Consider the following 25,000-nt stretch of genomic DNA (forward strand, 5'->3'; position numbering starts at 1 on the left):
TTATTGTACATTTTTGTTCTCTAATATAACCCTCATTTTGGGATTCCTGGAATTTATTTATTTATTTATTACTATATTTTTATCCAGTTGACTACATAGAGAAGAAACAGGGTATAAATGGAGAAAAGCTGTTTTTTTACTTTCAACATAATAAGGAAGCCTCATATCAATTAGTCAAAAATTGTGACCAGACCTTGTCAAAAGAAGAGAAAGTGTGATCACATATCCTCATCGTAAAGTTTTGTGCTCCTATAATAAGATAGCTAACTAATTCTGTAACTTTTCATGAAAAAATAAGATTAAATACAGGGAGTAAAATGTCTTCAATCTTCTATTAGTGTATATTCAGAAAATTGACAATTTCTATTAAAAATGTACTTTATATATATATATATATATATATATATATATATATATATATATATATATATGGTATAAAGGACGTTGTTCTTACAATCTCGATAATAAGAAAAAAATTAGTTATTTTAATTTTTTATTTGCAGACCAATGGCCTAGAACTGCTTCAGGGTGGCCAAGTACAAGTGGAACAACAGCAAGTGTAGCATTCATCAGAAGACAAAAGATTTACATTGGTCATGTTGGTGATTCAGGCATTGTTCTTGGCTGTGAAGACCCAGGTAAATGGGGTAACTGTGTTTTTTTTTTTTTTTTTTTTTTTTTTTTTTTTTTTTTTTTTTTTTTTCCCTCAGGCCATTGTATTTGAAAAGTGGATTTATATATTATGTAGCAGCTGTACTCTAGTACGTAGATTTTTTTTTTTTTAATTTTTTTTTTATCTTAACTTACAGATGGTGGTTGGCATGGTGAGGCTCTGACCCGGGACCACAAGCCTGAGAGTATAGCAGAAAAGACACGTATCACAGAATGTGGTGGCAAGGTCATAAACAAATCTGGGGTGCCACGTGTGGTGTGGAACAGGCCAAAGTCAGGTCACCAGGGTCCTGTACGCAGATCTACACCAATGGATGAAATTCCTTTCCTGGCAGTTGCTAGATCTCTAGGTTAGTTTACTGGTGGGATGAGATGTGAAGCATCATGGTGAACTGCTTAACTTTTTATTTTTAAAGCTAATATCTTGCAAACTTAACTTACAACTTCATTCTCTAATGTGTGTAGGTGTCTAACAGTGGCCTTGTTTTTCAGGTGATTTGTGGAGCTATAATGCTACAAATGACCAGTTTGTAGTATCCCCAGAGCCCGATGTGTGTGTCATGCCAATAGATATTAAGCGGCATAGATGTCTCATCTTCGGTACAGATGGCCTCTGGAATGTGCTTACACCTGATGCTGCAGTTAGTGTGGCCCATTCAGCTGAGAAAAATAATGAAAAACATTATTTAGGCATACCTACCTCATGTGGGAAGGTGAGTTATATTTCAAAGGAAAAATTAAAGAGTAGACCTTCTGAGAAATTATATGCTAACCTCCAGATATATATTTTTGGGGGGATGAAGGCTCTGAATATTTAAAAGGATTTATTGAATGGGAAGATTATATGCGTTAGTTTGTGTATGTTTTTTCCTACAAATTTTAAAGTGTATTACTATTTGCAGCAAAGATTATGGGTGAATCCATCCCGCTCAGTAGTATCTGGAGCCTTGGGACGCTACCTCAAACTTAATCTCAGAGCAGATAATACAAGTGCAGTCACAGTCTTCCTTGATCCTCCAGGCAGACCGAAGAGAGAGGTAAGATTTTATTATTTCTTAATTTTTTAATGAAAATAGTAATAACTTCTATGTACTTGGATGATTGATCATACAACTACATTATGTGCTAGGAGAAATATTGTTATAATTGAATTATAAACTACCATTTTCTTTTGTAGGTACTTTTGCAACAAAAGGGTATGAAGAAGGGTTCACCCACAAAGCCAGCTACCAGACGACCAGCTGCTGAAGAAGACAGAACACAGGAAGCCACAGTCAAAGTTCACGTATACAACCAGAGTCAAGCAACACGGCACGAAGGTAACCGAGGTGTTCTGAGGATTAAGGAGCGTCTTCCTGAGAAATGGCAGACAAACCAACAAGATCTGGGTCAGGAAAATCAGCCAGATGGACCAGATGAGAGCCAGGGGTGTTCAGATCTTGACCAAGAAAATGGTAGTAGCTTAGGCTGTAACAGTGGAAGTAATATTGGTGAAGGTGGTCATACCACTACACTAGGTGTGGAGTCTACTAAAGTGGGTTGTTCTGAGTGTGGCTGTGCAAGTGTACATGCAGTACCGAGTACATCAAGTGACAATGTAACTAATGTTCAGGATCAGTTTACATCCAGATTGCTACCCCCTACCAGTCAGGCACTACCACCATCAATGCCACGGGAAAGTGTATTAGAAAAAATGTCAGACTTCAGACCAGAAACTTCAAAAGAGCCCTTGCCTGAAAGTGTATTAGAAAATATACCAGAAAACAGATCAGAAGCTAGAACTGAAATCAAACCAGAAAATTTGACAGAAAGTAGACTAGACACTAGGCCACTGAGAGATGATATACAAATTCCAGTTGTGTCAAGTAGCACCACAAGTCCAGGAATAGATGCAAGAGGAAGAAAGCACAGAGGAATGGCAGGTAGAGGAAAGTCTTTAGGAGGGAACTTGGCATCAGAGAAGAATGACGGCAGAAGAAGGACAAGATCGAATATCCATGTGCCACCAGGAATGGAAATTGAAAATAAAGAGCAGACCCCTGTTGCTTCCAATAATAACAATGAATGGAAAGAACAAGAGAAAGAGGAGACAGCAGGAACTAGTGCCAGGTCTTTGAAAGCTATTGGTAGTTCTGCTGTTGATCCAAGTAATCGTGTGCTTAAGTCAGTTAATAGAGGGACAACAGAAACAGTTGTCCAGAATGTACCAAAAACTGTGACACCCAAGAGAAAAAGAACTTCTGACATCGAAGCAGAATCTGCAGAAGAACCTATTCCAAAATCTGCAAGGGTTCATACTCGCTCTCACACATGGAGCCATAAGTCGATGGTGACAAGAAGTCAAGAGAAGACTCACAAAACTCCCGCCACACCAAGAAAAGTCTTCAGAACATCTGCTACTCCAAGAAAATGAAATGTGTGAGGGTGTGTATGTTTGTTTTATAAATTTAACTGTGTTATGGAAGATAACTTTGTATCTTGCACATTTTTCTTTATTACAGAATAGAAGAAAATTATTTTCTTATCCTAATTTTTTATTTTTTGTTTTTTGTTTTACTTGTGTGATCTCATTAGATTGCCTGTGAATATGTGCCCAATTCTTGAGGTGCTAAAAATGTTGCCTGGTGTATCATATTAATTGACAAGGCATTCTCTGCAATGTGCTGTTTATGTAAATAATAATCTCTTTTTTTATAATGGATATAGGATTACGGCTTATGCATTTTGTTGTTACAGGAAAGGTCTTTTATTTTAACATTCTGTTCTTGCACCACTGAAAGTTAAGATATATTTATATACCATATGAAAGTATCTGATTTCAGCAGTGTATGATTTGTGTTAGAAAGTGAAATGCAAACAAATGTGATCTTAACTGTCCAAATTGTCTAGTAGAAGTTTAGATAAACTGTGTGCCTTTTTTTGAACCATAGTGCATGTCCTGGGATATATTGTGGTAGGAATGCGCTGTGAGGAATGGTTCAGATTACAAGACGAAATGTGATGGAAGAAGAAAAAAGAATGGAGGAAAATGTTAACCTGGTTCCCTGGTCTGACCTTTGTCTGTGTCTTTGCTTCTGAATGTGTTTTGTCTACAACCTTGTCTGATAATGTTTTTTAGTTATTTGTAGATGTGTTAAGTGCATTGAAAATTTAGTTTTTTTCTAACTTATTTTTGTGCAACCAATAGGAGATCTTTCACTCATAGTAATGAAGTCTCAAAATATCAAAAGTTTAAGCAATAAGAAATATAATCATCAAAATTTTCCTTTTAAAGTCAGGTCAGCCAAATAGTTAAGAAATATGAAAAGTTGCATGTACTATTAGCTTGTCTTCTCCCACATTTAGTCTATTGAGTGATGTATTTTGAACTCAGGAGAAATATATTTATATAAATATATATAAATGTAGCCCTATATGTATATACTAATTGGCACCTGAAAAGGTCATATTTATTTGGTTTAAGATAATGAGGAAAAATTGGAATTTTAAGTCATTGTAAAATGGCAACCAAAAATTTAAAGGACCAAGTTTTACTGTATATAAGTTGTATTGATAGCAGTTTTATATATAATTTATGATGCTCTTGAATATCCTCAAGGAACAGAATCAAGTAAAGTGCTTGGTCTGTCTGTGCTGGGTTTCAGGTAGTGAGTATCAAATCTTATTGTAGAGATGATAAGGAATGCAAAAATGTTTACATATCATTTACCTTTGTATGTTTGTGAAATCATGTTTAACATTTGGAGTTCTGTGCAAAATTCAGCAAATAAAAAGTTGTTGAAGTTGCATTCTCTTCTCCAAGTCTACAGAATGGTTTATGCTCTCATGTAAGATAAATGTAATTTTTTTCCTATAGAATGGCAATGTGTAAAGTAATTCTTTTGTGCCTTAATATTTAAGTTCTGTAATCAACAATGCTATCTTAAAAGGTATTTGAATTGGGTAATAAATTCTTGTCACAATGTACATGGAGATGCATTATCTCGCAAAAGAGTACAATTTTTTACCTGAGATGTGTTTACTATATAATTGTGATTAACTGTGATTTATCAGTCTATCATCTTTAAAGCAAACATTGTTCCTTTGATTTAAAGCAAATATTTACTTTTTTTTATCTGGTAGTGAATTTTAAGGTCTCAAAAAATTTGTATATGTACATAACATGTAACATTTATCATGTACATACATGTAACTCAACTATCAGATGTAAATATAAGATGTCTATCAATTGGGTATTTACTTCTTCCCTTAATTAAATTAAAGTATCAATAGTATCATATTTTAATCCCCCCAATCCCTTGCTCGTTGTTGTCGTGGGGGGGGCTTAGGAGGCGGAGACTGAGACCCAATGATGGGGAACTCCCCAACCTTGGGACTCAGCCATGGGCACAGTATCCCCCTGCTTTATACCTACCCTTACCCCCCCCCCCCCCCAATTCTTTGCCCGTTGTTGTCGTGGGGGGGCTTAGGAGACGTAGACTGAGACCCAATGATGGGGAACCCCTCAGCCATCGACTCAACTAATTTTGCATGGTCTTTTCTCCCACTCATACTTTTCATTTCAGTTTCTTCACCAATCCCTTCTACTATCCACCTCCTAAGGTGTGAGAGCCGTGCTGAAAGGATGAAAGCCTGACTTTGTCAGTCCTGAACGGCCTGAGGGAATCATGGGCACGGTATTCCCTTGCCATACCTGACCCTTACCTCTCAAGGGGACCCTGAGGGGTGGACTATTTTTTTCCCCAACATACTCCAGGCTTATCATGGCCAATAATGAAGACGTAACCCCACTCTTAGGGGCAATGAGGCCCCAATCCTAGCTCTCATTTGACCACGGCTCCGAACACTGCAACAACCTACCCCCTCATCAATGCATACTAGTACAGTATCAACCCTAATCAACAACCAACCCCCAGGAGACAGTTCTCTCCCAACATGCTTAACTTCAACACCTTTACTCCCACAACCTTCTCCCCTTATTACTACCTTACAACCTTATTGCCCACCTCCCCGTAACACTACCCCCCTCAACACTACTCCCTCCTCCACACGTCCCCGCACTTCTTACACCCCCACCTCTACAAGAATCATAAATACTCTATTTAGCCCAGCCAAATGGGACCGATTTTTCGTGATCCCTCCCACAGCTCCCTTCTCTCAAAACACCCTCCTCTTCCAACAATGCCTCCAAAAACAAGTAGGCAAAGTCTCTTTCCGTAGCCGACCCGACCACTCCCGTCTCGTCACAGTAACAACTGAAAACGAAGCTATAGCATTAACAAAACTAACTGATCTATGTGGTAATCCCATCCCTACAGAACCTCATCCAACCCTCAATACTTGCACTGGAACTGTCTCTATCTCCCCAACAGATTGCCCAATCTATGACAAAAAATGGTCAGATTGTGGAGAGGACTTACTCGCTTGTCTCACGGACTATGATGCAACATATGTTCGATGCTACTCCATTCCTCCCAGAGGAAATCGTAAGAAATCCATTAACATTGCCAAAATTACTTTCCGTAGACATTACCTTCCCTTTTATGTTTACATAGGTGGGGAATCCCTACCTGTCCGACCATATCAACCTCCTCCTCGTCAGTGCCAAAATTGTTGGCGTTTAGGACACCCAGCCAAACACTGCCATTCCACAGCCAGATGCCCGCTATGTGCCCAACCTGGCCATACTCGATCAAACTGCTCTGCACTATCACGCACATGTGCAAACTGTGGTGGCCCCCATAATGTATTTTATAGAGGCTGCCCCACCTACCAATTTGAGTCTGAGGTAGCAACTCTCAGATTCAGACTTTGACTCACTCTACGTGAAGTCAGACAGGAAGCACGTCGACGAGGCTTTTCTCTTACCCCCCTACTCCAGTAATGTCGCTCACTCTGCCAATCCCCCTACCTCCCAAGCTCCTACACCCTCTCCTAAACCCGACCCCCCTCCATCTAACTTCCCCTCTTCTACCTCCTACCTTCCCCAGTCAAATTCTTTTGCCATCCTAAATTTAGACACTCCAATCTCTATCCAGTCAAATTCTTTTGTCATCCTAAATCCAGACACTCCAATCTCTACTACAGCCCCACCACCTTCCCCTCTCCCTCCTCGCACTACCCGCAGCAGACAGAATAAACGTTCCACCCCCTCTTCCCCTACCCAACAATCACCTCCACCTTCCTTTGCCCCTATTCTTTAGATACCAGACTTCTCTTCCCCCCCTCACAAGAAAACCTTTATCTCACAAAACTACCCAACCAAGTACACTACAGAAACTCTTGAAGATATCCAGAACTACATAATCGAGTCCCAAACTAATACTCATCCACCTTCAAATTCTACAACTCCCGCTCCCTCCACACTCAAAGTGACTGCCGATATCCATCTTCCTCCTACTCATATTCTCCCTACACCCAATCCTCCTACCCCATCCCAACAAAACCCATTCCCCCCGACTCCAGCCCCACCTATATTAACCCTCCCACCATCCCCTCTATCCCTTCCACTCCCTCCTGGATACACACGTGAATCCCTCATGTCACAAGTACCCTCTTCCCCAGACCCTCGACCTCCCGACACCCCTCCTGATACAACACCACCTCCCCAAACTCATTCTTTATCCCACCCTCTAGCACCTTCCCCTTCAAATTCTCCAACACGCACTGCATTTTTTGACAGTAAATCAACGAAAGTATAACTATCCTTCATTGGAACATTCGCGGTTTCCGAATGTTCCTCTTTCAGTCCCACATATTCTATTGTCATGCCCACGTACCTCTAATTTCCCCCACCTATCCTCCCTACATAGACATCCTTACAGAATCTCACACTTTCTGCTTTGACAACTTGTTTTCCTTCCCCAAACGCATATATATCCTTCACTTGATCTAACCCCTTTACATTACCTCATCTGACCCTAACCCATTCACTCACCAATTCCTTAACCCAGCTTTAACAACTAAACACTAACCCAACCACCCTTCACTAACATTAACTATAGTGCTACATGACCTTAGATGTCTAGTACATTTATTTTGCTTTTAACCATTAACCATTATTAACCCTTACCCCTCAAGGGGACCCTGAGGGGTGGACTGTTTTTTTCTCCCCAACATACTACAGGCTTACCATGGCCAGTAATGAAGATTCCTCTTTCATTCATCAAATAGCCTCAATAATTCAAACTCTCCCGATTCCCTGACCCCAGGCTCTCCTTTGACCACGGCTCCGAACACTATAACAACTACCCTCTCCGCAATGCCTACTAGTACAGTATCAACCCTAATCAACACCCAACCCCCAGGAGACATTTCCACTCTCCCAACATCCTCAATTCAACACCTCTGCCCCCACAACCTTCTTCATCAACTACCCCATTCTCCCTCATTACTACCTTACAGCCTGATTGCCAACCTCCCCATAACACTACTCCCTCCTCCACACGCCCCCGCCCTTCTACTACCTCCACCTCTACAAGAATCTTAGATACTCTATTTAGCCCAGCCAAATGGGACCGATTTTTCGTGATCCCTCCCACAACTCCCTGCTCTGACATCACCCTTCTCTTCCAGCAATGTATCCAAAAACAAGTAGGTAAAGTCTCTTTCCGTAGCCAACCCGACCGCTCCCGTCTCATCACAGTAACATCTGAAAACCAAACTATAGCATTAGTAAATGTAACTGATCTATATGGCAATCCCATCTCTACAGAACCTCATCCAACCCTCAATACTTGCACCGAAACTGTTTCTATCTCCCCAGCAAATTGCCCAATCTATGACAAAGATTGGTCAGATTGTGGAGAAGACTTACTCGCCTGCCTCACGGACTATGATGCGACATTAGTACAATGCTACTCCATTCCTCCCAGAGGTCATCGTAAGAAACCCACTAACATTGCCAAAATTATTTTCCGTAGACATGACCTTTCCTTTAATGTTCACATAGGTGGAGAATCCCTCACTGTCCGACCATACCAACCTCCTCCTCGTCAGTGCTAAAATTGTTGGCGTTTAGGACACCCAGCCAAACACTGCTGTTCCACAGCCAGATGCCCGCTATGTGCCCAACCTGACGATACTCGATTAAACTGCTCTGCACAATCACGCACATGTGCCAACTGTGGCGGCCCCCATAACGTATTTTAAAGAGGCTGCCCCACCAACAAATTTGAGTGAGGTAGCAACTCTCAGATTCAGACTTTGACTCACTCTACGTGAAGCCAGACAGGAGGCACGTCGACGAGGTTTTTCTCTTACTCTCTACTCCAGTAATGTCGCTCACTCTACCACTTCCCCTACCTCCCAAGCTCCTACTCCCTCTCCTAAACCTACCCCCCCCTCCATCTAACTTCCCCTCTTCTACCTCCTACCTTCCCCAGTCAAATTCTTTTGCCATTCTAAATCCAGACACTCCAATCTCTACCCCGAACACTTTCCCCCCTCCCTCCACGCACTACCCGCAACAAACAGAATAAACGTTCCACAGACCCTCTACCTCCTAATACCCCTCCTGATACAACACCACCTCCCCCCTCTCATTCGTTATCCCACCCTCTAGCTCCTTCCCCTTCAAATTCCCAACACGTAATACAATCGTTTTCACAAAATCTACGAAAGTATAATGGTTAATGGTTAAAAGCAAAATAAATGTGCTAGACATCTAAGGTCATGTATCACTATAGTTAATGTTAGTGAAGGGTGGTTAGGTTAGTGATTAGTTGTTAGAGCTGGGTTAAGGAATTGGTGAGTGAATGGATTAGGGTCGGATGAGGTAATGTAAAGGGTTAGATCAAGTGAAGGATATATATGCGTTTGAGGAAGGAAAACAGGTTGTCAAAGCAGAAAGTGTGAGATTCTGTAAGGATGTGATAGGTTTGGAGGTCGGTGTAGGGAGGATAGGTGGGGGAAAGTAGAGGTTCGGGCTGCTTCAAAACGTGGGCATGACAATAGAATGTGTGGGACTGAAAGAGAAACATTACATAAGAAACATAGGGATGGATCGGATTGTGACATCAGATAGGAGTGTGTTAGACGGGTGTGGCTAATGCGTAAACGGGCGATAGCCGTCTCCCAATGTCTGTTCCGTTGAAATGGAGCTGACCAGGCGGAGATTGATAGTTTTACAGTATGTAATTTATTAGTGTGGAGACCAAAAAGATTGCCATCGATTATACAAGAAGTGTGGGTAATAATCCGTGGCTGGGATATGTGAGAAACGTGGTTGGTTTGATGTGGACATAGCAGCGTAGCGTGCTAGAGTATCTGCCTGTTCATTGCCGGGGATTCCAACATGGCTGGGTACCCAGCAAAATTTGATTGTTTTATGACGTGTGGACAGGTAGAACAACCAGTTCTGGATCTTACAAACAAGGGGTTTGGTCGTGTGTATTGACTTTATAAGAGTTAATGAGTTACGGGAGTCAGTAAAAATTGTATAAGAGGAAGAGGGGAGTGAGTATATATGTTTTAAGGCAAAAAGGAGTGCATACAGTTCTGTAGTAAGGACACTGGTAACAGGAGGGAGGGGGTATTTGAAAGAACGAGTTGGGAAGATTACTGCAAAACCAGCACCGGAGGTGGTTTTGGAGCCGTCAGTGTAGACGGGAATACTGGAGGAATGAGTGTAGACATGGTCAAGGAAATGGGTGAGAAGGACAGCAGGAGGAATATTTGATTTTGGTGGGTCAGGGTAGACAGAGGAGCAAATATGGGGGCAAGGTATAAGTCATGGAGGGACTGAATGGACAGAGCACGGGAGGGGTCGGAGATGGGGAAAAGGGGAATGGGAGAGGAGGGTATCAATGCGAGTGGAGAAAGGAGTAGGTAAACGTGGAGAAGAAGCAAAGGTAGGAGGTAGGGATCGTGGGATAGTTAGTTTAGTGAGGGGAAGTTGGTGGAATCGAGCATAACATCGGAGAGAGAGAAGAACACGGAGTCGAGAGAGAGATGGTATGCCTGATTCAATGTACAGGCTCTCAACTGGAGAGGAGCGGAAGGCACCTAGGACTAAGCGAAGACCACAGTGATGGATTGTATCAAGATGAGCAAGGAGAGAAGTTGAGGCAGAGGAGTAGATATGGCATCTATTATCTAGAGTGGAGAAGATTAAGGTGACATGAAGATGAAGGAGTGTTTTTCGATCTGAACCCCAGGGTTTGTAAAATTCGGAGACGGCGGCGAGCTTTTTCTTTGATGTAAAGAATATGGTCTCGCCAGGATAGTTTGGAGTCAAAAAGGACGCCTAGGAATTTACCAGAGGAATGGTGTTGGAGTGGAGTGTCATATAAGAAGAGTGAAGGTAGAGGACCTACACGTGTGCGAGGTAAATGGATGGAGAAAGATTTGGAGGTAGAAAAGCGGAAGCCATGGTTTGTGGCCCAGGAGGAAACTGATGATATTGCAGATTGAACAAAAATGGTAGAGATTTGGTATGGATGTGCCAGAGGCATCAACATATAGTGATGACCGGGCTCCTGGTGGTAGAACTGAGGCAATGTAATTTACAGCAAGAAGGTTTAAGGTGGTACTAAGCCTTGTGGGACACCTTCAATTTGAGGAAAGAAAGATGATGTGGCAGAGGCAATTTTGACCAGGAAGGTGCGTTTGGAGAGGAAAGACTTTACGAAGACACCCATGTTTCCACGTATGCCTAGAGAGGACAATTGTTGGAGAATATGGTACCTCCATGTGGTATCATGCTTTTTCTAGGTCAAAAAACATAGCTAGTACGGATTCATGGCGTGTAAATGCGGATGTAATATATGTCTCAAAATGAGCAAGGGGGTCAGCTGTGCTTCGGGCACGGCGAAAACCAAACTGGGAAGGAGAGATAAGATTGTGGGATTCAAGATACCACATTAAGCGGAAGTTAACCATTCGCTCTAGTAGTTTGCATAAACAGCTAGTTAGTGCGATGGGGCGATGGTCTTGAGGGAGGGTACCCGATTTATTGGGTTTCAGGAAGAGGAGGATAAGAGCTTCTCGCCAATGAGAAGGAAAATTTCCTGATGTCCATAAATGGTTGTAAGTTGTTAATAGGAAGGATAATGAGGAAGATGGGAGTTGTCGGACCATACGTAGTGAATACCGTCAGGGCCTTCATGAGTGTTATGGCACGATTTTAGGGCAGCACTGAGTTCAGAGGAAGAAAAGGGAGCATTATAGGATTCGGCAGAGGATAGGGTGAAGATAATGGGGGCACGTTCCCTGATGGTTTTAATAGAAGAGAAGTTTGGAAAAAGGTGAGAGCCACTACTGACCTGGCTGAAATAATCACCCAGTTCATTAGCGACTTTGGGAGGATCAGAGATGAGGGTATCTCAAATATGGAGGACGGGGGCTGGATGGGGGGGATGTTTGCCTGATAGTTTATGGATCCGGCGCCAAACATTTGAGATAGATGTAGAGGTTGTAATTGAGGAAACATAATTTCGCCAGCTATTTGTTTTACTATTTCGGATTGTACGACGAAAACAGGCAGATGCTCTTTTAAAGGAAATAAGAGCTGATAGTTGATGAGGGATACCTTGTTTGTAGCGGTAACTGCTCCAGGCTGCACGTTTTACACGGAGTACCTCCAAATGGAACACATTTGGAGGTATAGGGTCTTGAGGTTCGAGGGATAGCTGTATGGGCAGCTCTTAAGACCGTAGTTATAAAAAATTGTATCATTTCTGATACGGATGAGAGGGAAGATGGAGGGGTATGAATAGTAGAGAGTGAAGTGAAAGTATGCCAGTCAGCTCTATCAAAGCACCAGCGTGGGGAGTTAGGAAGTGGTACAAATGAAGTTAGAGAAAGGAGAACTGGAAAGTGGTCGCTATAGGGAAAGTGGTCTAGAACTGACCAGTGGAAATCTAAATGAAGAGAAGGGGAGCATAGAGAGAGGTCAATGCATGAAAAAGACTGCATGCGTGTATCAAAGTGTGTGGGGTGATCTGTATTTAGAATAATAAGATCAGCTGTGGAGAGGGAGCACTCCAGAACTCGGCCACGGGTGTTGGTGATAATCACCCCAAAGAGTGTGGCGGCAGTTAAAATCACCTACTATGAGTAAAGGTGATTGAAGTTGGGAAATTAGGTTTTCAAAAGCGACGAAGTTGATGGGGTGGGAAGGGGAGAAGTAGACTGAAATCACTCTGATCCAGCGACGAAGAAAGATACGAATAACTGTACAAGGGACAGTGGTTTGAAATGGAGGTATGACATAAGGTGTTTTCTGGTTGATAAGTATGGACGAGACATAAAGGGAGTGTGGGGAAGAAACAAAATGGTAATTGGGGATTGGTATTGGAGAATGTGTAAGAAAAGTTTCTTGAAGGCATATAATGGATGGGCTATAAGAGGAGAGGATATGTCGGAGGTCAGGTCTGTGAGAGCGGAAACCGCGAATGTTCCAATGAAGGGTAGTTATACTTCCTTTGATTTAGCGATAACGATTGTAGTACGTTTTGGAGACTTTGAAGGGGAAGGTGCTAGAGGGTGGGATAAAGAATGAGGTTGGGGAGGTGGTATTGTATCAGGAGGGGTGTTGGGAGGTAGCGGGTCTGGGGAATAGGTACTTGTGACATGAGGGATTCACGTGTGTATCCAAGAGGGAGTGGAAGGGATAAAGGGGATGGTGGGAGGGTTAATATAGGTGGGGTGGAGTCGGGGGGAGGGGTTTTGTTGGGATGGGGTAGGAGGATTGGGTGTAGGGAGAATATGAGTAGGAGGGAGATGGATATCGGCAGTCACTTTGAGTGTGGAGGGAGCGGGAAATGTAGAATTTGAAGGTGGATGAGTATTAGTTTGGGACTCTATATGTAGTTCTGGATATCTTCAAGAGTTTCTGTAATTGGGTTGGTTGCGGAGTTTTGTGAGATAAAGGTTTTCTTGTGAGGGGGGGAAGAAATGTCTGGTGTCTGAAAAATAGGGTCAAAGGAAGGTGGAGGCGATTGTGAAGTAGGGGAGGAGGGGGTGGAACGTTTATTCTGTCTGCTGCGGGTAGTGCAGGGAAGGTGTTAGGGCTGTAGTAGAGATTGGAGTGTCTGGATTTAGGATGGCAAAATCATTTGGTTGGGTAGAGATTGGAGTGTCTGGGTTTAGGATGGCAAAATAATTTGACTGGGGAAGGTAGGAGGTAGAAGAGGGGAAGTTAGATGGAGGGGGGTTAGGTTTAGGAGAGGGTGTAGGAGCTTGGGAGGTAGGGGGATTGGCAGAGTGAGCGACATTACTGGAGTAGGGGGTAAGAGAAAAACCTCGTCGACGTGCCTCCTGTCTGGCTTCACGTAGAGTGAGTCAAAGTCTGAATCTGAGAGTTGCTACCTCAGACTCAAATTAGTAGGTGGGGCAGCCTCTATAAAATACATTATGGGGGCCACCACAGTTGGCACATGTGCGTGATTGTGCAGAGCAGTTTGATCGAGTATGGCCAGGTTGGGCACATAGCGGGCATCTGGCTGTGGAATGACAGTGTTTGGCTGGGTGTCCTAAACGCCAACAATTTTGGCACTGACGAGGAGGAGGTTGATATGGTCGGACAGGTAGGGATTCCCCACCTATGTAAACATTAAAGGGAAGGTCATGTCTTCGGAAAGTAATTTTGGCAATGTTAATGGATTTCTTACGATTTCCTCTGGGAGGAATGGAGTAGCATCGTACATATGTTGCATCATAGTCCGTGAGACAGGCGAGTAAGTCCTCTCCACAATCTGACCATTCTTTGTCATAGATTGGGCAATCTGTTGGGGAGATAGAGACAGTTCCGGTGCAAGTATTGAGGGTTGGATGAGGTTCTGTAGGGATGGGATTACCACATAGGATAGTTAGTTTTGTTAAAGCTATAGCTTCGTTTTCAGTTGTTACTGTGACGAGACGGGGGTGGTCGGGTCGGGTCGGCTACGGAAAGAGACTTTGCTTACTTGTTTTTGGAGGCATTGCTGGAAGAGGAGGGTGTTTTGAGAGTAGGGAGCTGTTGGAGGGATCACGAAAGAGTGTTGAGGGGGGTAGTGTTATGGGGAGGTGGGCAATAAGGTTGTAAGGTAGTAATAAGGGGAGATGGGGTGGTTGATGAAAAAGGTTGTGGGAGTAAAGGTGTTGAAGTTGAGCATGTAGGGAGAGTAGAAATGTCTCCTGGGGGTTGGTTGTTGATTAGGGTTGATACTGTACTAGTATGCATTGATGAGGGGGTAGGTTGTTGCAGTGTTCGGAGCCGTGGTCAAAGGAGAGCCGGGATTGGGGCTATTTGATAAAGGGACAAGCCTCATTGCCCCTAAAAGTGGGATTACGTCTTCATTATTGGTCATGATAAGCCTAGAGTATGTTGGGGAATCAAAAACAAAAACAGTCCACCCCTCAGGGTCCCCTTGAGGGGTAAGGGTCAGGTATGGCAGGGGAATACCGTGCCCATGGTTCCCTCAGGCCGTTCAGGACTGACATAAAGTCAGCCTTTCATCCTTTCAGCACGGCTCTCACACCTTAGGAGGTGGATAGTAGAAGGGATTGGTGAAGAAACTGAAACGAAAAGTATGAGTGGGAAAAAAAGACCATGCAAAATTATTTGAGTCGATGGCTGAGTCCCAAGGTTGAGGAGTTCCCCATCATTGGATCTCAGTCTCCGTCTCCTAAGCCCCCCCACGACAACAACGGGCAAAGGATTGGGGGGGGGGGGTACGAAAGTATAACTATCCTTCATTGGAACATTCGCGGCCTCCGTCATATCCTCTCCTCTTATAACCGATCCATTGTATGCCTTCAAGAGACTTTTCTTACACATTTTCCAATACCAATCCCCAATTACCATTTTGTCTCCGGTGATTCTATCACCAACACCCATGGCCGAGCTCTAGAGCGCTTTCTCTCCACAGCTGATCTTATTATTCTAAATTCAGATTGCCCCACACACTTTGATACACACACGTCTTTTTCATGCATTGACCTCTCTCTATCCTCCCCTTCTCTTCATTTAGATTTCCACTGGTCAGTTCTTGACCACTTTCCCTATAGTGACCACTTTCCAGTTCTCCTTTCTCCTACTTCATATGTATCACTTCCTAACTCCTCACGCTGGTGCTTTGATAGAGCCGACTGGCGTACTTTCACTTCACTCTCTGCTATTCATACCCCTCAATCTTCCCTCTCATCCGTATCAGAAATTATACAATTTTTCATAACTACGGTCCTAAGAGCTGCCCATACAGCTATCCCTATAAGCTTTTATCCTCCCCTTCCTCAAACCCAATAAGTCGGGTACCCTCCCTCAAGACTATCGCCCCATCACACTAACTAGCTGCTTATGCAAACTACTAGAGCGAATGGTTAACTCCCGCTTAATGTGGTATCTTGAATCACACAATCTTATCTCTCCTTTCCAGTTTGGTTTTCGCCGTGCCCGAAGCACAGCTGACTCCCTTGCTCATTTTGACATATATTACATCCGCATTTGCACGCCATGAATACGTACTAGCTATATTGTTTTACCTAGAAAAAAGCATATAATACGACATGGAGATACCATATTCTCCAACAACTGTCCCCTCTAGGCATACGGGAAAACATGGGTGTCTTCATAAAGTCTTTCCTCTCCCAACGCAGGTCAAAATTGCCTCTAACACATCATCTTTCTTTCCTCAAATTGAAGGCGTCCCACAAGGCAGTGTGCTTAGTACCACCTTATTCCTTCTTGCTGTAAATTACATTGTATCAGTTCTACCACCAGGAACCCGGTCATCACTATATGTTGATGATTTAACCATCTATGCCTCTGGCACATCCATACCAAATCTTTACCAATTTCTTCAATCTGCAATATCATCAGCATCTTCCTGGGCCACAAACCATAGATTCCGCTTTTCTACCTCCAAATCTTTCTCCATCCTTTTCTCTCACACACGCGTAGGTCCCCCACCTCTACTTTTCATATATGGCACTCCACTCCAACACCGTTCCTCTGGCAAATTCCTAGGCGTCCTTTTTGACTCCAAACTATCCTGGCGAGACCATATTCTTTACATCAAAGAAAAAGCTCGCCGCCTTCTCCGAATCTTACAAATCCTATCCCATATATCCTTGGGCTCAGATCGCAAAACTCCCCTTCATCTTCATGTTACCTTGATCCTCTCCACTCTCGATTATGGATGCCATATCTACTCCTCTGCCTCAACTTCTCTCCTTGCCCATCTTGATACAATCCATCACTGTGGTCTTCGCTTAGCCCTAGGTGCCTTCCGCTCCTCTCCAGTTGAGAGCCTGTACACTGAATCAGGCATACCATCTCTCTATCCTCATTAAACTAACTATCCCACGATCCCTACTTCCTACCTTTGCTCCTTCTCCACATTTACCTACCCCTCTCTCCACTCGCATGGATACCCTCCTCTCCCATTCCCCTTTTCCCCATCTCCGGCCTCTCCCGTTCTCTGTCCATTCTGTCCCTCCATGGCTTATACCTTACCCCCATATTTGCTCCTCTGTCTTCCCTGACCCACCAAAATCAAATATTCCTCCTGCTGTCCTTCTCACCCATTTCCTTGACCATGTCTACACTCATTCCTCCAGTATTCCCGTCTACACTGACGGCTCCAAAACCACCTCCGGTGCTGGTTTTGCAGTAATCTTCCCAACTCGTTCTTTCAAATACCCCCTCCCTCCTGTTATCAGTGTCCTTACTACAGAACTGTATGCACTCCTTTTTGCCTTAAAACACATATACTCACTCCCCTCTTCCTCTTTTACAATTTTTACTGACTCCCGTAACTCATTAACTCTCATAAAGTCAATACACATGATCAAACCCCTTGTTTGTAAGATCCAGAACTGGTTGTTCTACATCTACCTGTCCACGCGCCATAAAACAATCAAATTCTGCTGGGTGCCCAGCCATGTTGGAATCCCCGGCAATGAACAGGCAGATACTCTAGCACGCTACGCTATGTCCACATCAAACCAACCACGTATCTCACGTATCCCAACCAAGGATTATTACCCACACTTTAAAACCTTCTTGTATAATCGATGGCAATCTTTTTGGTCTCCACACTAATAAATTACATACTGTAAAACTATCAATCTCCGCCTGGTCAGCTCCATTTCAACGGAACAGACATCGGGAGACGGCTATCGCCCGTTTACGCATTGGCCACACCCGTCTAACACACTCTATCTGATGTCACAATCCGATCCATCCCTCTGTTCCTTATGTAATGTTTCTCTTTCAGTCCCACACATTCTTTTGTCATGCCCACGTTTTGAAGCAGCCTGTACCTCTACTTTCCCCCACCTATCCTCCCTATACCGACCTCCAAACCTATCACATCCTTACAGAATCTCACACTTTCTGCTTTGACAACCTGTTTTCCTTCCTCAAATGCATATATATCCTTCACTTAATCTAACCCCTTTACATTACCTTACCCGACCCTAACCCATTCATTCACCTATTCCTTTGCCCAGCTTTAACAACTAATCACTAACTCAACCACCCTTCACTAAGACTTACTATAGTGCTACATGACCTTAGATGTCTAGCACATTTATTTTGCTTTTAACCATTAACCATTAACCATCATATTTTAATGTTCTGCCACTGTCCACTTTAATTTACTATATTTCTCCAGTGTGTAGTATTCTGTAGCAAAGAAGTTTAAAACATAGTTATGCAAACAGGAAGAGCCGTAGCAGTGGGCATTACCTTACCCGATGGGCATGGTATTCCCTTGGTTAATTGTCTATCCATTAACTCACATGGGGACTGTGAGGGGTGGATCTTTAATCTTCCCCACATATTTCAAGGTTGCCATGCCCAGTAATGAAGATTTTGTACCTCTATCAATTAGCCTCCCTGAATTTAATGCCTCTGATTTACCGACCCGACTCTCCTTTGATCACGTCTCTGATGAACAGCACCCTGCTGCTCAACACTTGCTGTCAACTTGACCCATCCTGAATCATCTAGCAACCTTCAAAAAACACTCCTTCCTTACTCCGAATATTTCCCACCCCATCTGCACAATCATCTCCATTTCCTACATCCTCCTTTTTTATTACAACCCCTTCTGTACTACCTCACTCTACGCCACTCCCCCTTCCTTACGTCCTCGTCCCTCTACAATTCCCACCTTTACAAACCTTTGAGTACTCTGTTTAACCCAGCCAAGTGGGATAAATTTTTAGTGATTCCCCCTACAACCCTTTACTCTGACCATATCCTACTCTTCCAACAATGCCTCAAAAAACAAGAAGGCAAAGTTTCCTGATCATTCATGGCTTGTTACAGTTACAACTGAGCCCCAAGCCCATTTACCTAACTTCCCTGGTTAACCTCACTGGTAAACCACGCTTCTCCCTTAATACTTGTACTGGTTTGATTGCCCTATTTACTCAATCGCCTGCTTCATTGACTATTGCTGTCAACTCCATTAACTACCAGGTCAGACGTCCTGATTTTGGATCTAATGTCACAGCTGGCTGATTGACCAGCGGGAATATCACTACCAGGTGCAAAAGGAGTGGTGAAACTGCCCCTTCCACGGCATTATGGAATTAATAGCCTCCACTCCTTCAAACAAAGTCATGAACTTTGGACATTCAGCACCAAACTCCAGTGGGGTATTAAGTGGGATGTCCCAACCTGACTAGTAAAGGTAGATGATATCTTTTGATACAATATCAGTACAGTGCTACACTATTCCCCCAGATGCCGTCATAAGTTCCACATTAGTATTGCCAAGTTTATTTTCCACAGACAGGACCTTCCCCATAAGGTTTATATTGGCAGAGAATCTTGCCCTGTCATACCAAATCAAATCACTCAACGAGAGGCCATACAGAAAGCACGCTGACAAGGTGTTTCTATCATTCCCTACTCCAGTGCTATCCTCTACTCCACACCTCTCCCTTCTACCCAAATTGTCTCTACATCTTCCTCAGTACCTCTTGTCCCTTTTCCTCACCTTCCCACCTCTACTACCCCTATCTCCCAGTCAAATCCCATTTTCCATTCTAAATCAAGATTCTACAATACCCACAACTCCTCTTCCTCCTCATTCCACCCTATCTTCTCTTAACATATCCCTTCTCACACCTACATCTTCTACTCCTCAGATACCCATCTTCTTTTCACCGCCTCATGAAAAATCCTTTATTTCCCAAACCTCCAGACCAAACTCCCCTCCAGAAACATTTGAGGACATCCCAAACTTTCAAAGCATGACCCAAGAGAAATCTCCTCTCCCTCATCCATCTTCCAATTCCTGTAACCCCATTTCATGTCCATTCAATATGACTACAGTCATCCATTCTACTTCTGGATATTCACGTGAATTTCTTTTGTCACAACAGTGTCCTTCCCTGGACCATTCTGATTAACCTCCTAATACTACACCTCCCTTCCCTGATTCCCTACCTCATTCCTTGGATTCACCTCCTCATACCTCTTCGACACCCATTGATTACTTCACAATGGCTCTTCTACAGTGAAATATTCAAGGTTTTTTGTTCTCACAGACCTGACCTTCGCCACCTCCCAACTTCCAATAAACCATCCATTGTCTGCCATTAAGAAACCTTTCTTATGCATCCTCAATCCTCAATTCCCAATTGCCATTTTGTATCATACCCTCACTCTTCACTGCCGGATCCCAATTATTTCAACTTACCTTTCCTTCTCATTGACTTTATGGTGTTTGAAACTTTACTGTAATAACTCCAACCACCTTTCTTCATAGCCGGAGATTTTAACTGTTGCCACACTCTTTGGGATGATTCCATTATTATTTCCCGAGGTTGCTCCTGAAACACTATCTCTAATATTGACCACTTTCATTTGCGTACAATCCTTTTCATGACTTGATTTTTCTTTTTGCTCTCCTTCCATTCCATTTTATTGGTTAGTTCTAAACAACTTTCCCCTTCCTCCAGAATCGAATGTCCTTACAACAGAACTATATGCTATTCTCTTTGCTTTACAATGCATTTTCATCTCTTCCTCATCCTTCACCATCTTTATCAACTCACGCAACTCAATATCGCACATACAGTCCATACCCCATATCAACCCTATAAGCCTTAAAATAAAACAGAAATCAACAAGTTTTTCTGGATACCCAGCCATGTCGAGATCCCAGCAGTTAACAATCAAATGCCTTGGCAAAAAATGCTGCCTTGTCCACAACCACCAGCCACTGACTACTACCCCCACTTCAAAACTTTCCTCTATAGTTATTGGCAATCTTTCTAGTCAAGTCTGACCACCAGTAGACTGCAAACTATAAAACCTTGGCCCCATATCAGAACAGATGCTGTGAAACTGCTCTTCCCTGCTTATTTATTATTTTAATTACTGTAAATTTTCTGCATCTAAGGTCATTAGTGGTGTATTCATTATGCAGCAATAGGGTGGGGCTTAGGGGTGAAGCCACAAGTATAGCATTATGATAAAGTATTGTTGCCAAATTGGTAAAAAGTACTTAACAATTAGGAAAAGTGGACAGAAGAAGGGGATGGAGAAGAGTAGGAAAAGGAAAGGGGGAGAAAATTTTGTTGAGGCAAAAGTTGAGGTTGAGGCCGGGGTGATCCCCTACTTTGGGCCTCAGTCTCTGTCTCCTAAGCCCCCCTCCCCCCCTTGACAACAAGCAAGGAATTGGTGGGGTCTTGCCTGCTTACAAATAGGTCACACCTGCTTCAGGCATTCATACTTCATGTCATGCTCTGACCCACTACTATGCTCCTTATGTAATGTTCCAATTTCTGTCACATATATCCTACTATCCTGCCCCAGCTTTACTGAAACCAGTGCTTTTCCTTGTACTCTATTCCTCAACCCTCTTGCCTGTCAGACATCCTCATAGAATCCTCCATCTTTTCAACTTTTCAGTTTATAGATACCCTCCATTTGATCTAATCACCCTTTGTCCTTAACCCTGTCCCCTTTTAACAATCACTATTGTACTCTGTTTATTTCCCTTCTTTTTACCTTTTTTTACTACCATTCTATCTCATATAAGACATTTTGTTCTAATAAAGAACTCATTTAAACCCCTTTCACCACAATACTTTTATTTGTTTAAACCATTAACCATTAGCCTTTAGCTGCCCATCCTCCACAATACTTACATTTACATTCCACTAGACTTAGCATGACTATTGTCCTTCAACCTGATATGTAACAATGTCTCCAAAAAACAGTAGGCAAAGTTTCCTTCTCAGCTGTTCCAATTGTTCATACCTTGTCACAATTACAGCTGAGTCACAAGCTCATACATTATCTATCCTCTCTGATCTCACTGGCAAACCTATTCCTGCCCGGCCTCACTTCTCCCTTAATACTTGTACCAGAACTGTTTACATCTCCCTGTCTATGACAAAAACTAGTCAGACTGTGAAAAGGACCTGTTTATCTGCCTCATTGACTATGTTGTAGTATCAGTACAGTGCTACACTATTCCCCCCAAAGGCTGTAGTAAGTCCCACATCAATATTGCCAAGATTACCTACTGTAGACATAACCTTCCCTATGAAATTTATATTAATGGAGAATCCTGCCCTATCCAATCATGCATGGTCCAAACTGGCCATGATTGGTCTAAATGCCCTATGCAATCATGCATGTGTGTCAGTTGTGGTGGCTCCCATAATGCATTTTATTGGAGCTGCCCTACCTACAAGTTCATGTCTGAGATAACAGTCCTTAAATTCAAACTTGGACTCACTTTGAACAAAGACAAACAGAAAGCATGCCAAATTATTTTTCGCTTGCTCCCTTTTCGAGTGCTGTCCTTCACTCTGCCTCTTCCTCTTCTCCTCAGTATGTTTCTACATTAACCCCCAAGTATCTTTTCTTCCTACTCTCTGCATTCTCACTTCTACCCTCTAACTCTCAGTCAAATTCTTTTGCCATTCTAAATCCAGACACTCCATTCTCAAATTCCCTAGTAACTATCCCTCCATTTCCTTGCTCTCCTCATTGCATTAACGAGTCTAAACGTTCTACTCCATCTTGTCTTACTGTATCCTCTCCTCACCAAGCTCTTCCTCTCCTCCCCCAATTCACCCTCTCTTAAAGCCTTTACCTTTACTTTTCAGACGTCTCCAACCAATTCCCTTTCAAACTCTTGAGGACATTCAGAACTTTCTGATAACGATCCACCCAAAAACATGACCGTCTCATTCACCATCTCAATCTCCTATTCCCTCTATACTCAAAGTGATTGCCCACATCTATCCCCTTACACCCCTTCTCACTCTCCCAACACACCCCACTGCCCCCTGCTCCATCTACACCAATCCCACTTCCTTCCCAATTATCCTTTTTGCTCCTTTTGTCACAACAGTGCCCTTCCCCAGATCCTTCCCCTGTTGACATTCCTCCTGATCCCTTATCTCATTACCCAATTCTTCCCTTCCTACATCTCTGATACTCCTTTCATTGTTTCATAATAAGTCTTATAACACTGATATTTGCAGATTCTATTCTTACAGACAAGTATCTTCCAAATTGCTCTTAACCCCCCTTTCCCCTTATTACTAATCCCTGCCTTGCCCAATTACTGTTTCCCCTCATCCATATTTTCACTTTTCAATACCATACTATCCTAAAATGCTACATGACTTTTGGTGTGTAGCACATCTAATAATTAACATCCGTCTTTACCCTATTCACTACTTTCCTTAGTGCTATATGACCCTTTAATGTCTAGTGCATTCATTTGCTTTTTAACCATTAACAACCTGCCCCTTTCCAGAGTTTAACCAGGACAGCTTCAGCATTAGTAATTAATTTTATTTGACTTAGCTTAAGGAATAGTATTCCTTTTAGAATTTACAATTTTCATCAGTATGTAATTGCATTCTTATATATTACTGATTCCATTGATGAAGGCATAGGTGATCAAAATATTGAAAATAGAGTCAGATTTGCTATTCTGAAACTTGGTTAGCAACTGGGTGGCAGGTCTGTCATGAAAATCTGTAAGAAAATTTTATTCATGATGTGAGTAACATTACTTGTATCTTCTCAGGTTATCTTTTCATCAACGCCTCTTCACATGTCCCCATAATCATTAAAACTAATAAATGCGATGGGAGAACTCGCCACTGTGTCTCTTGCCACTGGTCATGTGGTCAGTTGATCAGTTAATGTGATTAAGGGGTGGAGAGTGTATATCCTTTCATTTAGAAAACTACCTTGGCTACTGTTGTTTTTGCTCTATTTTTTTGTGATCATGGTAGTCATGATAGTAATTTATTTAAACTCAAACTGATTTCATGGTTGTATAAATGAGCAATGAGTATAATGTGGTATAAAGATTTTTCATTTATTATTCTCTTGATATTTGGTATCATTTTATAACTAAAGCCTCTCCTTATCTTTAATATTGTTTCCACATTTGCACATTCATGAGTGTTTCAAGGAATATTTGTAGTACAAAAGTAACTAGAATTAAAGGCACTAAATGTTTTTCTTATCCGTTTGTGGGTTAGATGTCAAGTTAAAACATGTGGTATGATAACATGTTATCTATCTTTGGTGCTAACAAAAGAGAGCAGAACCTACTATATATCCAGATTGAATTAATTTTAGGCAGGCGTTGAAATTTTTGTAAAGGTATTATAACCCCAAAACAACTTTCTAAGATGATCATAGACTGATCAGTGCCCATAAGAAAAACAGTATGATCTGTTTAATGAATGCCTCACCTTCTTCCTATACAGTGTGACCAGATTTGGCCAAAAGAATGACAATCCCTAACAAGTTGCAGAGTCAGTTTAGCTTGTGCATGGCAATGCAGTCTGTATTATTTGCAATATTTTGTTAAAGGTGGAAGGAAAAGGAATAGGTATGTCACTTTGTCACCCTTGTAAGATTAATTTGAAATATTTACAAAGTGAACATGGCATGAATACATGAAAAAGATATTTAGGAAACAAGTAAAGTGTAAGCAATTTTGTTATACATGCAGTAGGTTGATAACTGCATCTTAGTCTGCTAACTCTGTCTAATATGAAAGTATGATAATAGATTTGGGATCTTAAATGGACTTGAGTAACTTGTGTTTGGAAAGTCATCTTTTATATCATACACAGAAAATCAAAATTTTCGACTTATTATAATAGTATGCCTACTTGCAAGATCAGTAATATATTGTAAGATATCATACAAAGCTAGCAGTAGAGTTGTCAATCAACTGGTGAGTACTAAGAGTACGAGGATAATAAAGGTGAAAAATTATGCTACCTTTTATTAAAATGTCATTTTGCAGAAATTTAACTTTTTCAAATAAGTGAATATTTGTGTCCATACACATTTATAACAAATCATTGGCACACTTAACCAAAACAGAGCTTT

General features: G+C 42.2%; 2 protein-coding genes across 5 annotated transcripts in view; one reads left to right on the forward strand and one right to left on the reverse strand.

The window, feature by feature from the left end:
* Positions 1-4,900, forward strand: part of LOC125028067 — an 11,605-nt gene extending 6,705 nt beyond the window's left edge. The window contains exons 2-6 of the mRNA XM_047617365.1: positions 504-638; positions 810-1,022; positions 1,165-1,385; positions 1,575-1,709; positions 1,850-4,900. Coding sequence (XP_047473321.1) covers positions 504-638; positions 810-1,022; positions 1,165-1,385; positions 1,575-1,709; positions 1,850-3,085 — 1,940 coding nt within the window. The 3' untranslated portion in view covers positions 3,086-4,900. The remainder of the gene's footprint in view (positions 1-503; positions 639-809; positions 1,023-1,164; positions 1,386-1,574; positions 1,710-1,849) is intronic.
* A 19,979-nt stretch (positions 4,901-24,879) lies between these two features.
* The window catches only part of LOC125027997 (EKC/KEOPS complex subunit TP53RK-like), a 7,249-nt gene continuing 7,128 nt past the window's right edge, over positions 24,880-25,000 (reverse strand). For all 4 annotated transcript variants that reach the window (XM_047617238.1, XM_047617237.1, XM_047617235.1 and 1 more), the window contains exon 2: positions 24,880-25,000. This exon is cut by the window's right edge and continues 654 nt beyond it. In XM_047617238.1, coding sequence (XP_047473194.1) covers positions 24,982-25,000 — 19 coding nt within the window. In that variant the 3' untranslated portion in view covers positions 24,880-24,981.

Source organism: Penaeus chinensis, chromosome 8 (assembly GCF_019202785.1).
Source record: "Penaeus chinensis breed Huanghai No. 1 chromosome 8, ASM1920278v2, whole genome shotgun sequence".
NCBI classification, from domain to species: Eukaryota; Metazoa; Arthropoda; class Malacostraca; order Decapoda; family Penaeidae; genus Penaeus; species Penaeus chinensis.